The sequence below is a fragment of the Octodon degus genome, unplaced genomic scaffold (genome assembly GCF_000260255.1).
Source record: "Octodon degus isolate 3935 unplaced genomic scaffold, OctDeg1.0 scaffold00154, whole genome shotgun sequence".
In the NCBI taxonomy this organism is placed as follows: domain Eukaryota; kingdom Metazoa; phylum Chordata; class Mammalia; order Rodentia; family Octodontidae; genus Octodon; species Octodon degus.
Window position 1 is genome coordinate 1,721,446 of NW_004524730.1, and position 13,774 is coordinate 1,735,219.

Sequence of the window (13,774 nt, forward strand, 5' to 3'; positions counted from 1 at the left end):
TGGTGGAGATGGTGGTGGCGGCGGATGGCGGGAGTGAAGATGGTAATGGTGGAGATGGTGGTGGTGATGGTGGAGATGGTGGATACGACGGTTTGTGTCTAGTTGTCCCCCTAAAGCCTCATACAGCCAGTGGGGCAGCTTCTAGAATTTGTGATTAATTCATGATCCAGTGCTGGGATTACGGATGTGAGTGCCCCACCCAGCCTGGGGCAGATAATCTGCACACAATATAAGGAAGGGAGAGAGGCCTGCTAGCTGGCAGAGCTGATGCTCCTTCCTTTTGCTCTTTGCTGCTTTCCACCTCCGTGAATGGCTGCCGTCTGTCTCTGCCTCGGAGCCAGCTGAGTATAGGCCGAAACTTCCCCGGTGAACTAATTAAACCTTGCCTTCCTTAACTTTGGGTGTCAGGCGTTTTGTCCCAGCAATGAGTGAAAAGTAACTGAGACAGTGGAGATAGTAATGGTGACGTGTTGGTGGTGGTGGTGGTGATGATGACAGGGATGATGGAAATGGTGATGTGATGGTGAGGCGGTGATGGTGATGGTGGAGGTGGTGATGGTGGAGACAGTGATGGTGGTGGTGATGGAGGTGGTGGCGGTGATGGTGGTGGTGGTGATGTGGTGATGGTGGAGACAGTGATGGTGTGGTGGTGGTGGTGGTGACGATGACAGTGATGATGGAAATGGTGATGTGATGGTGAGGTGGTGATGGTGATAGTGGAGGTGGTGATGGTGGAGACAGTGATGGTGGTTGTGGTGATGGTGGAGGTGGTGGAGGTGATGGTGGTGATGGAGGTGGTGGCGGTGATAGTGGTGGTGGTAGTGGCGGTGATGGTGATGGTGATGGTGGTGGTGGTGGTGGTGATGGTGGTAGTGGTGGAGGTGTTGGTGGTGATAGTGACGGTAGTGGTGGTGGTGATGGTGGACATATTGATGGCGCTGGTAATCGTGATGGTAGTGATGGTGGTGACAATGGTGGTGGTAGTGATGGTGGCAATGATGATAGTGATAATGGAGATGGTGACGATGATGGTGATACTAATGGTGATAACAATGGTGACGATGTTTGTGGCACTGGCAGTGAAAGTGCCAAAAGCCCATGTCTCTAAGGCTGGAGCTAGAGCCCCAGATTGTGGCCTTCCCAGTCTAGTCACTCTGGGTTCATGGGCCCAGCATTCCTGCCACTCACCAAGCACGTGCTCTCTCCCTCGAGGTCTAGCAGTGAGGTGCCAGCTCCGTTCCCCCTTGGATGAGGTTTGTGTGTGGAGATGGATTTTCATACTGGTGAAGGGAGGCTGGCAGAGGACTCAGAGGACACCAAATTTGGCAAGTAGCTTAGGTGCCAGTATGCTAAGTCATTTCTGATAGCCCCTACATGGACTAGATTTCAGTCGCATGCAAAATGGAGACTCCAGCCTCTCCTCCAGTGCCACCATGTTCACATCGATGGCCAGCACCTCTCCTCCTCCTCTTCTTCCACCTCTTCCTGTCTCTGAAATAAGAGGGCAGAAGAAGAGAACAAGGGACACAGGATCTGAACTGGCCTCTTGGATGTGAATAATGGCCAGTTCCCAGGACTGTAATAAGATTGGTTCTGCCTGCCAGGTTCCCAAGCTCTGGGTGAGCCCAGGCTCCTGCCTGCACTGTGGATGGGCCACACTAGATGGGGTGGGGAAGGGGAGAGGAGTGAGCCCGGACCCGCAGGAGAGGACGCTGGGCTGAAGGGGAGAGAAGGGACACGTGCTGCAAGGTGCCCAGGGCTCCATGTGGGAGTCCAGGAAGCACCTGAGAGAGCAGAGACTTTGACCCTGGGCCGCAGAGCTGGAACAGCAGAGGAGAGCGCTCTTTGCTGTGTGGCCTGGGCAGGCCATGTCTTGTCTGGGTTCTTCTCATCTTGAAGTTGGCCTTGCCCCTGGGCTCGCAGCCCCTGGAAGCTGCCTCAGAGTCCTGGCATCCGCTGCCATTCACGCTAGGGGAGACCATTCTCCCAGGGAGAGCCCCACATCACTGCCTCTCTGGGAAGGGTGCTGCTGGCTTTTGTACCCCCAGAAGTGTGTTCCATGTTTTAGGATGTTCCTTTACACGTGCTTCCTCTCTATGGGTTCTCCAAAAGGCTCTGCTCTCTGTGTTTACATCTGTCCCCACCACACACTCTCACACATGTGCCTACACACACACACATGCACACACGCACACACACACACACACACACACACACACACACACAGAGCAGTGTACACCCCTGCCCCACCTGACAGCCCGGGCTTTAGGCTCAGAGTGGCTTGGTGCTCTCCAACTTCAGCTCTAACATGGTCCCAGAGCCATCTGTTGAGCACCTACAGCGTTTCTTGGCTTGACCACAGGTCTCACTGAGTCCTTAGGAGGTCCCTGTGGTGGGAGGGCTCTCCACAGAAGGGGAAACTGAGGCACAGCCTTACGTCCAGGCCATCTACACTTCAAGCCATTCCTGTATCTGCAGGCAGAGATGTGGGTACCCTGCATGCCTGCTCCAGTCCTGCACAGCCAGAGACCCCCACCTTAGGAGAGGGAAGTTGTGGGGTGACTCAGGAGGTAGAGGCCTCACCTGATGCCCTGCGCCTTGACCAACTGCCGGAGCCTGAAGGTCAGTGGTGACCCCTCCTGGTTCAGGCAACAGCGACATAGTCCAGGTCATGATCTCCCCGTGGGGTTGGCATCCAGTGCCTTGCCCCTCAGTGGTGCTGACAGACTCTGATGGGGCTGAGCTCCCCAGTGGAATCTTCACCCACCCTGCTCTGTGCTGGCTACAGCCTCGGAGCTGCCCCTCCTCAGCATCCCACAGCTCCTGCCATACCTGGCCAGGGACTTAGAGGGACCTGGTGATGCTGCCGAGAAGGGAAGGCCAAGGCCCTGGCCCTGATGTTCCACAGAAAGGTGGGCTGGGGCACACGGTCAGCAGGCAGGTGCTGGGAAGGCAGGGATCCATTCCTCCTCAGCAGGTGCAGCCACTGGCTCCAGATGTGAGAACAAAGCTGTGGGCAAAGGGGGTCAGTGGGGTGATTCCCCAGCCCTGGCTTCCATCAGCATCAGAGCAGAAAGGGCTTCCAGGAAGGGCGCCCCTTAGGACATCCTCCACCATGACCAGTTCTGGCCATTCCTGCCTCAACCCTGCCCTCTGGTGGACTATTGCAGTATGGCCTCCCCCAGGAGGCAGCCCAGGCCTCTGTGGGTCCCCTGGCTCCCTAAGCATTTGTCCCCCAGACAGCCCCGCGCACCTGCCTCTCTGCTCCTCCCTCTGTGGGCTCAGCTCCATCTGTGACACCTCTCTCTGTGGGAGATGACTTCCTGTCTACCTGAGCACTGGATGCTGAGAGAAGCTCAGTGTACGCATGACAGGCAAGTGGAAAACGGATGAAGGATTAAGAGTCCATGATGGGAGCCGACAGCGCAGCTCAGAGGACTCTGTGGTGGTGATGTGCCGCTTTCCAGATGTAGCTCCTAGAGAAAAATCACTTAGCTCTGAGCCTCAGTTTTCTCATCTATGAAATGGGGGCATTTCCAGTAACCAGTAACCATGTACTAAAGCTGCTGGGGTTTGCAGCCACCATCACCACCCTTTTACCAATGAGGACGAGAGCTCAGAGCAGGGGAGAGCAGCCCAGGACACAGAGCTGGGAGTAGGGTGGTGGTGGCTGCCACTCAGGGCCCCACTGCCCGTGACACTCCCCTTCACCTCATCCTGGGCCTGCTTACCCATGAGCCACGCCCACCTGGGGTCCCTCCCACCTGGCCTGGCCCTGCTGCCTGCTCCCAAGCCCCTTGGGGTTTTCACTTTTATTCTGGGGCCACATTGCTGTCACACTACGGAGGTGCATGCTTCGACTGTGAAATCTGCCACGGCCGCTCACTCCACGCATGGCAGGAACACAGGGGGAACTGCTGGAAGGAGCCACGACTTTTCCTCCTTCATTTTCATCACGCGTGTGAAGCAGCGTAGCCCAGGGAGCAGTTCCTGGCTCTAACCCTGCCTGCTGAGAGGCTTTGTCTAGAAAGCTGCAGGAGAGGAGCTGCAGGAGTCTTCGCGCCCACAACTCCTCCTCTCCCTGCTCTCCAGAGCTGTGAGCATTTCTCCAAAGCACCCAGGGCAGATCCCTGTCCACAAGCTGCCCAAGATGCACCCACTCAGCAAGGCGCTACAGGGCAGCCATGCGACGCTGTGGGCCCCACAGCCCTGTGTGGCCACACTCTGGGGGCAGGTTGCAGGGCAAGTCCTCCACACACGTGCGGCTTGAAGAACGAAGCGAATGTATAGATTTTAGAAATTTATTACAGTAAAACTGCACATTGCTCTTAATCCCCTCAGAATACTTCACCTCACTTTGGGCGCATTGATCCCTCCATTCTTGACACTTTCTGACGCAGTTCTGTAAGTCTTCTTTCGTGTGTTTCTCTATAAGATATGACCAAGAGTGCAGCGAATGCTGCTGCCGCCCAGCACTGTCTGTGGGAAGGCAGGCCTGAGAAACAGTGTGGTGTGTCCACATCTACCTTCTTTGCCACTTCTGTCACTATGAAATCCTGGCTGTTCTCCAGCATCAAAATGACCACAGAAAGAAAATGTCTTCAATTGGTCAGGGACACTGAGGCAGCCGCACAGCATGACTAAAGACGCCCTCGAAAGAGGACTTCCAGCAACCAGCAAGAATGAATTGGAACTGAGGGGAAATATTTTGCAGCCAGGTTAGTGGCAATGTGTCTTTTAAGGCAATACATTATAAAAATGTTAAACATCACCGCCATTTTGAATCATGCTTCCTGTCGGAATCAAAAGTTAAGACTGGAAAGTGATCTGGAGCCTGGAGCCCGTGCTTGTCCTTCCCTCCCGCATGGTGTTTAAGGCAGCATCTTCTGTTCCTCTAAGGATCGCCAAGGGCAGGCTCTGAGCCCCACCTGGAAAGCGGGCTCCAGACCTCAGCCTTCAGTCGAGGGCGAGGACACTGCCTTCAGGACAGTCTGCCACGGTCCCAAAGCCCAGGGGCTGCGTGAGTCAGGCTCCAGGGATAAGTGATGGGCATCACTGTGGTTAAAACAGGACCGCTGGGTAGCTTCTTCTGCAGTGTGCTTCAGTCTGAGATCCGCTGACCTGGGAGGGGTCGTCTAGGCAGGGGCGGGCCGAGGCCCGAGGCCCGGTGTATCCAGAGCCTGCAGCCCCTGGAACTGGGCCAGACCAGCCTGACCAAGCACACGCTGGCACCCAGCCCCGAGAAGTGTCTTGGAGGGACCACCTCCTTCTTATTTTCTCCATAAACAGTGGCACGGGCAGAAGTCTGGTTCCAGAAACACATCGTAAAACAACTTTTATGTGAACAACTCCACGTTGGAAGGACCAAGGACTTCTCTCTTTCACTGCCCATCCCTAGACAACATTCTCCTTGCTGTAGGCTCCAGCCCCTTGATTCCCCCTTACGAATAACAACTCCCACTCGGCTCCTTGTTGGCAGAGACCAGTCTCCCATGTGCCCGTGGGTGCGCTTCCCCAGGTTCATGGTGCCTGGGGATGGCACTTGAGAGTCTCTGGAGAAGGGACAGGGCTGAGGCAGAGCTGGGACTCCACTCAAGCAAAAGCCTGGAAGGAGAGTCCCAAGGGCTCAGGAGAGAGCCCCAGCCCTGAAAGAAGAAGACCACTTGGAAGAGGTCTCCAAGCCACGTGCAGCCCAGTTCTTCTACTCTTCGGCCCCAGAGACCCTCCCCCAAGCTCCGCCTCTCTTCTCACCAGTATCCAGCTGCTGCCCAGCTGCGGCCAGTGTGTGCCCAGCGGACTGCTTATAACTCAAACAGGAGCAGGCTGGTGGTCCACGTGGTGAGGACAGGCACCACAAATGTCACTCATTGTTTTGGCCCCAAAGATACCTGGGGAGGTGTGTGCCCTGTGGGGTGATGACAGGGGCAGGTGAGCTGGTGGCCCGGCGCCTTGGGTGAGGCGGACCTGATCTATCCTGGACTGCTTGCGCGGCCTTCTCCAGCTCCCCGAACCTCTCAGGGCCCCCATTTCCTCACTGTTCTGAGGAAGGTTAGCAGGCTGCCTTGGGAGGCACTGAGGTGACAGCAGATCACAGCGCATGCAAAGTTTTCCAAGGACTATGGGCGCTCAGTCAGTGCTGGCTGCGGTGATGGCCATGACCTGAGTTGGTGCAGGCAGGAGGCAGGTGGCTGACGTGTGGCTCCTGGCCTCAGGATCTGCAGTTTACTTGAGGACGTGTGTATAACTCATCCTACCGACACATGCTTACTAACACTCATCTTTGCTAAGCTTTGGGATGCCTGGCTTCTTCCCAAACAATTGTCCATCCTGGTGCTTCTTGGAGCCCTTCGCTGGTGGTGTCCTCGTTTCCTTCCAGCCATTAGAAAATGTCTTCCATTAGAAAATTCTCTTTCATGCACAGAATTGGGGAAAACACGAATCCAAGTTGATGTGAGTTCAAAGCCAAGTTCTGCTGCTTTCTGGACGGCAGCGAGCAGGTCAGTGTACTGTGTAAAGTGGGAATACTACGGGGAAGACGTAGCAAAGGCGGAGGGTAGTGGCTTGCAGGACTGAGCAGGAGGGGCCACCGCCACGATGAGCTCATTTCCTCTTGGAGATGACCCACAGTGGGGTGCCACGCGACAGAGAAGAGAACCGAGGCCTGGAGAGGGGTCCCAGAGTCGCAGCAGCACGGCCACGTTTCCCTACTTAGGGGTTTTGGTCCAAGGATTTCCTCCTCAAGTGTTAAGGAACATTGTGACCACTAGAGGGCGCGCACAGCGCGGTCTGGCCTCAGCCAAGACCAGATGCCCAGAGCCGACCCTCTCCCGCCCAAGTTCTGGCAATCCCTCCAGCTTTGCTTCCCACCCTCTTGTGGCTTCCCAAGGTGGCGAGCTGCATTCCATCCAGGCTGGCCGACACTTGGAAAGGATGCTTCCTCCTAGGTACCTTTACCTTGCTGTGGGGACAAGGGGTTGGACAGTGACCACGCAGGTGCCCCGGGGACTGGCCGGCTGACAGCCCCCGCAGCACCTGCAGCGCCAGCCCTGGCTGGGCCCGGGGGCCAGGGAGCTGCGCAGCCAGGCCGGTGCGGGAGGAGACGCCCTGGGAGCCCCTGTCTGTGGCCGGCCCTGGCACTTCGGCACCGTCTGCTCTTCACCTCCCGCGTTCTTGAAGCGCAGAAACTCCTGTGGCCAAGAGGAGCGCCGGGGCTCCGGAAGTTCAGGCAGCTTGTTCCAGGGTACAGAAGGACCCACCTTCTTTCCTTGACCCCGTACTTACTGCTGAGAGGAAAAAGAGACAGAACCTGGCCTCCTGAGTGTCAAGCGAAGGAGGACAAAGCCCTCGCAGCCAGCAGCCCTGGGCGCCCTCTCCCCTGTGTTTCAGGCACCGACAGAAGTTGGTCCCAGGTCAGTAGCCTGGGAAGACACTGGCCGGCAGGCAGCGCATCACCGGAGGGTCCTGGAGCAAGCAGGAAGGCTCCCAGGGGAGGCTCTTCTCCATTTCGTCCACCAAGAGACTTCCTCACAGCCCGAGGGTCTCAGAGATAGATGGCAGGTGGCTGCTTGCGAGGCTCCCCAGATTCTGGGGCCGCGACTTGAAGGTGTCCAGGGAGACAAGGAGCCCAGCAGCGGCTGAGAGCCCTGTCTCCCACCTTGAGGTCCTTTTCCCTGGAGATGCTGTGGCCCTTGTCCCCTTAGCCAACCTGGGTGCTGCTCCACCTGCGTCCCCAGTGAGGCCGGACACTGTGCCAGGTGCTGGGTGGGAACCTGAGAGCAGGGAAGGTCTGTCCCCGTGGCGCACACGGACATTCTTCTCTGCACACATGCACGGGCACTTGTAGATGTGGTGTCTCTCTGTACAGAGAACATAAAGGGGAACTGGGCTGGCAGCCGGCCAGCAGTCGGCACGGTGCTCACGGCGTAGTGGCCACAGCAGATGCCGGAACGGCATCGCAGCTCAGGGAAGTGCAGGGCTGGGACCTGAAGGTTGGAAGGAGCGGACGTGAAGCCAAGCTGGAGGTGACCAAAGCCAGCTCCACACCTGCAGACTTGGCTCTCAAGGCCCCTTCGTTCTTTGCATCAGTGTTCACCATGCTTATGATGTGTGCGGCCAGGCGCTGGGGGTCAGAGCACGGCGCAGCTGCCCTCTAGGCCATGTGTGCCAGCGTGCACTCCGCTCCAGGGGCACAGCAAACTCCTGACGTTCAGAGAGCTTACAGTCCTCTCTAGGATGCCCAGTGCTTTGTGAGGTACTCAGTGCCTCCTGCTGTAGGGGACAGATCTGTCTTTTTAGCGAGGGGCTCCGGCTTTGCTGGCTTTCCAGGATTTTGCTGTTGCTTAACAGGCAGCATGGCTTTCCACAAGCCTGGCTTTCCCATAAGCTGTGAGTTCCCCAAGCACAGAATTTGTAAGTGTTTCTTCAGATGCATGAAACAGAAGAGAGGCCGTGAGCTCACTCAGATAATGTTTGTTTAGTGAGTGGAAGACCTCAGAGGGACCAAACAGCAAGGGTGTCACCGTGAGAAGGAAAGGTCCCCTGTATCCAGGGCTGCACCAGGCTAGAGGTGTCTGCCAGCCGCTGCGGGTCTGTTTCCTTCTGCGTGAGAGAACAAAGCTGTCTGGATATCTCAGCCTCCCAACTGCTGGTGCAAGAGTGAGGGCAGATGGATAGATCATGTACAGTGGGCCCCTCTGGTTCTGTCTGAAACCCCGCAGAAGCCCTGGCTTCCTGTCTGCTCTCCTCAAAATCTAGGCATCACACTGAGAAGTCCTGGACAGATGCGCCAGGGCCCGGGGCTGGGAGGGCAGGTCTGTTAGTCACTTTCCTCACTCTTGTCTCTGGAACAAAACACCCAGTAATCCCAGCTTGAAGGAGGAAAGGTTTCATTTGGCTCACATTTTGGGAGGATCAGTCCATGGTTAGCTGGCTCCAAGGAGGAAACTTCGAGGTGGGAGTGTGTGGCAGAAGATGGGTGCCCATCCCATGGGGGCCGTGGAGAAAGCAGACAAGGGAGGAGTCATGGACCAGAGTGTACCCTTCCTGGCCACACCCCTGCGTACCACATCCGCCCAGTGCCCACGTCCTGACAGCAGGGCTAGCTATGAACTGACCAATGGATCAAGCTGCTGAAGAGTACAATGTCCTCATGATCCGCTAGCCTCTGCAAAGCCCTGTCTCTGGGCACAGGAGACTTTTAGGGGTACTTTGGACCTCAGTCATGGCATCCTGGGTGAATTCTGGCTTTACCTTTGTCCTCTGCATCCTTGGGAGATGCTCTTCCTCCCATGAACGTGGTCTCTGCCAGTGCAGGGTGGGAGGTCTGGATAGGGAACAGAAATGTGGCCAGAGTGGCAGGAAGGTGACCAGACCCCCAAGACCCAAGGGGCTTCAGATTCCTGCCCCTGGGCCCCTCCATCTGCTGTTTCTGTGGGGCCAGGAAGTTATTTAGGCCTCAGATTCCCTTCTCAGTTGGCATATTTTTTAGAATAAAGATGAGCCTATTGACTAAGGGATGTGAATGAGGATGGGGGTGCTGGGTGCACAAAATGGGGGAGGCTTTCCCTTCACACAGAATGAAGGCTCCTCATGCAAGGCTGGCAACAGAGCTCAGCTCCCATCCCCAGCCCTTCCTTGATGCCTGCAGGGAGAACAAAGACCATAGCAGATCAGTTGACTGAGCCCAGGTTTCTGCAGAGCCATCTAGTTGGGCCAGGTCCAGAGACTCAGTGGAGCAAAGAGAGTGGATCTGCAGAGCAAAGCAGGGGCCGAGGGGCTGGAGCCATGAGCTCAGCAGGCACCAGCTGCCCAGAGCTCCCTCTTCTGCATGCCAGGGTCTCCTCACCTGCCTCAGAGCCGTGGCAACCAAGGGACGAAGGAAGAAAGCATGGCTGAGGTTGAAGACCCCAGCACTGAAGCAGCAGAAAGACTTTGGCAATTTGCTTAACGTCTCTGAACTTGGGCTCTTCTGTTCTATTGGTTTTATTGAAAAGAAAAGAGATATTTGGCTACTGAACGCATGATAGAAATGTATGAAATCCTTTTGAACACAAAAAGGGAATGTGACCTTAGGACCCGCTATGCTCTGAACCCTGTCTCAGCAGTGTCTCTTCACCTCTTCCTTCCCCCACAGGCTCTCTCTCCAGCCCCCGCAACCATGGGTGTCACTCCAACGCCACTGGAGGACTCTGCCTCCCACCTCGAATTCTGCAAGTGGCCGTGTGAGTGCCCGCCATCGCCACCACTCTGCCCGCTGGGGGTCAGCCTCGTCACAGATGGCTGTGAATGCTGCAAGATATGTGCCCAGCAGCTGGGGGACAACTGCACAGAGGCTGCCATCTGCGACCCCCACCGGGGCCTCTACTGCGACTACAGCAGGGACCGCCCGAGGTACGCAATAGGAGTGTGTGCACGTAAGTGAGAGCCTCTACCTTCTGACCGGTCCCGTGCCCAGCTCTGCCCAAGGCCCTCGCCCTCGCAACCCCGCAGCCCCTCCCCGGCCAGGCCTCTGTGTGGCACGGCAGGCGTCCGATCCCAGGCCACAGGCTGGGTCTTTCTAGGGATAGGAGGATGCCTGCATTCTTCCTCCGGCTCCAGAACCTCATTTTTTGCTTGGTTCTTGGTCCTGGAGACCTAATTCTCTGAGTAAGGAGGAAAAATCTAAGTCTGACTCCAGTCTGTTAGCAGGTAGGAACCTTGAAAGGAGGCCCACTGCCTCCCAGGTGACACTGGATCCCGATAGAATTCCAAATATTGTGGTAGTATTGTAAATATAAACAATTTAAATCTAGTAGCCTTGAAATAATGAAAACTAGCAGCCTGCAGGTATCCATTCCTACTAATCGAGTTCTTTTAATTACTAAAATCATTTTGTTAGACTTTTTAGTCCTTTGTACAGTCAGACTATATTATACATATCTTCTGCTAAATATTAACTGGTTTAGTATATCAGTTCTGGACAAGCTATGAATGCTTCCTTCAGCTTCCAATGTCATTGTCATAATTTTTGCTTTTGTAATTATCAGTATATATAATATTGTAACCATGTGAATATTTCTCCTGCAGCAGAAAAAGGTGTATTTGTTTCATTTTCTTTTTCTTTAATGATGTCTTTTTTTTCTTAGAGTTTATAATTGGCTTTCTTTTTCTTCGTACTTTTTTTTTTTTTTTTTTTTTTGGTGGAACCGGGGATTGAACTCAGGCCCTTGTGCTTGATAGGGAAACGGTTATTCTCCTGAGCCATCTCCCCAGCCCCAACCATCTCCCCGGCCCCCTCTTCGCACTTTATCTTCAGAGTATTTTTGTATTTAAAGGGAAGGACACTTTTTGATTGTCAAGTACTTCGTCCTGAGCATTCTGGCCTTTCCTTACTGGAGGCCTCCTGTTGGGGACTTTTGGCCCCCTGTTTCTAACTGGACATGTACTTTCTTAGTTCCAATCAGCTAAGTATTACTAAACTTATATGACATAACACGATAAAGAGAGCTAATAAGGCATCATGACAAGGCAGCCTCACTTCTGGAAAGTTCCACTAAGTCTCACAAAAACCAAGAATTCCCTTCCCTCTTGCAGAACGGAGGAGTCCCGTAACTGTGACCTCAGGCACACTCCATCACACATTCACACAGTAGGAGCGCTTGTCCTCAGCTAACACGTACATCCTGAGGCAGGTTGTGGAGGGGGTCTGAACCTAACTCCAGGTCAGACATCTGCACGTCGTGGCTAACTTGTGGCACTCTCTTCTTTTTTATCACTAGTTCATCCCTCAACTTTTGTACCAACTCCTGTGTCTCTGGCCTCACGCTTATTTACCCTTCTTAGGCCACTCTTCCAATTTTTCTCCTTTTTACTTAAGACTAATTATTTATATAGACTAATTATCACTTAGACTATTATTACAAAAAATGCATTCAAAGAGAATTTGCGAAATCACCTGCTCAGAAACAACTGATGCGCTCATTAAAAATGTCACTCCTGGGCTGGGGAAATAGCTCATCCGTCTAAGCACCTGCCTGGCAAGTGCAAGGACCTGAGTTCGATCCCCAGTACTGCATGCCATGCCAGCCCCAAATCTGGGCATGGTGGTACACACCTGTAATCCCAGCACTGATGAGGCTGAAACAGGAGGATCACTATGAGTCTGAGCTTTGCACAGAGACCCTGTATCAAATTAAGTAATTTTTTTTTAAATTTCACTTTCCAGTCCCAGCCCAGGCTTTCTGTATCATGTTCGTTGTGATTTGGGGTTTTTGCAAAGGGAAGCATTGCAAAGCAGGACACATTTAATAAGATTATTTTCTAATGAATCACCCAAAGAATCATATACAAAGAGTGCAGGAAATCTTTCCACATGCTAAAGACTGAAGAATCCAGCTGAGGTCCAAAATCCTAATACCCTTCATGAGTCCAACTGAAAACCTAGCACTCGTAACAATGACTCCCACAAGTCCAGCTGGAGGCCTAGAGCCCACAACAATGTGTCATGCAGGCCTGCTTCACAGATCTGTGCTGGGCAGGCCTAAATGTCAATGGTGAAAGCTAGAAAGTCTATGCCAGCGGGATGCAGGATCTGTGCTAGAAGGCAGAGGAATCTGAACTGGAGTCAGGAAGCAACACTCAAGGTAAGCCCCAGAGCTCCCTCCAAAAGTAGCACAGCAGTCCTCAGTGACAGTGAGGTCCCGAGCTCCTCCAGTGATGAGGAAAGCTGAGTTCCCATCAGGAAAGCCACTGTGACAAGCTTCTCCATGAGGCTGAGGAGTACATCGTCTTCCTCTCTGGAGCCAGGAAGTGATGCTCAAGATGAGGACCAGAGCTCCCCTAAAATGAACCATAGGGCCAGGAAGATAGCTCAGTAGAATAAGCACTTGCCTGGCAAGTGCAAGGTCCTGAGTTCAATACCCGGTACCTCAAAAAAAAAAAAAAAAAAAAAAAAGAACCATAGCCATTCTCAGTGATAACGAGGTTCCGAGCTCCTCCAGCTACAACAGCAGCCAAGTTCATCAGGAAAGCCAGTATGAACAGCTCAAGAGAACTAGCAGCTTCCAACAGCTTCTCCAAACAGCATCTCTAACAGCTTCTCCAGTTCTGCCTCTTACACTGCTGCCAACAACCCTCAGGTGGGCCTCCCACACCCAGCACCATGCTAGTTCAGTTCAGCAAGGTATAGCAAGTTGACCACCAGTTGGCTCTCCACTACGATGTCCTCCAGAAGCAGAGATGGTAATTAGTATCTTTAGTGAAGTCCCAGGCGATTCTCACGCATGCTGCCACTCTACATCGGCTGCTAAGACGCACTGTCAGCTGCTGACCCTTTCTCATAGCCCAAGGAGGACATCCTGGCCCGACCTCACTCCTAGTGCTAGAACCACTTCCAGTTGAGCGGTGCCATCTCATAATTCCTTTCTCATTTGACAGCTGTTCTTCAAGGTCACTTGAAAGGTAACTGGGTTCATTGTGATTATGCTAATCTCTAAATCTGTACAAGATCTCATCACATACTGCTCATTGTACCGTTTTAGGCATTCTCTTATGGAGCCAGAGATTGACTTTCTTGTTTGTTGTCTCTACCAGAAGCCTGGAAAACCAATTTTCCACCCTCTCATCCTTGTGTCCTTGTAACCCAGGTTTTGCCTTCATCCACAACAACTTCTCAGCTCTTCACCACCATGAGCTTCTATTTATTTGCATTTACTCAGAGAAACATACATTGTGGTCTGAAGGAGCTCCTATGTGAACTCCTATGTGGTCTCATATGTGCCGGTGGCTCTTTGATCAT

The 13,774-nt window shown here is 53.7% G+C and overlaps 1 protein-coding gene across 1 annotated transcript in view; it reads left to right on the forward strand.

The window, feature by feature from the left end:
- Window positions 1-13,774, forward strand: part of Wisp1 (WNT1 inducible signaling pathway protein 1) — a 29,093-nt gene that overhangs the window by 4,786 nt on the left and 10,533 nt on the right. Inside the window, exon 2 of the mRNA XM_023702603.1 lies at window positions 10,133-10,412. Coding sequence (XP_023558371.1) covers window positions 10,133-10,412 — 280 coding nt within the window. The remainder of the gene's footprint in view (window positions 1-10,132; window positions 10,413-13,774) is intronic.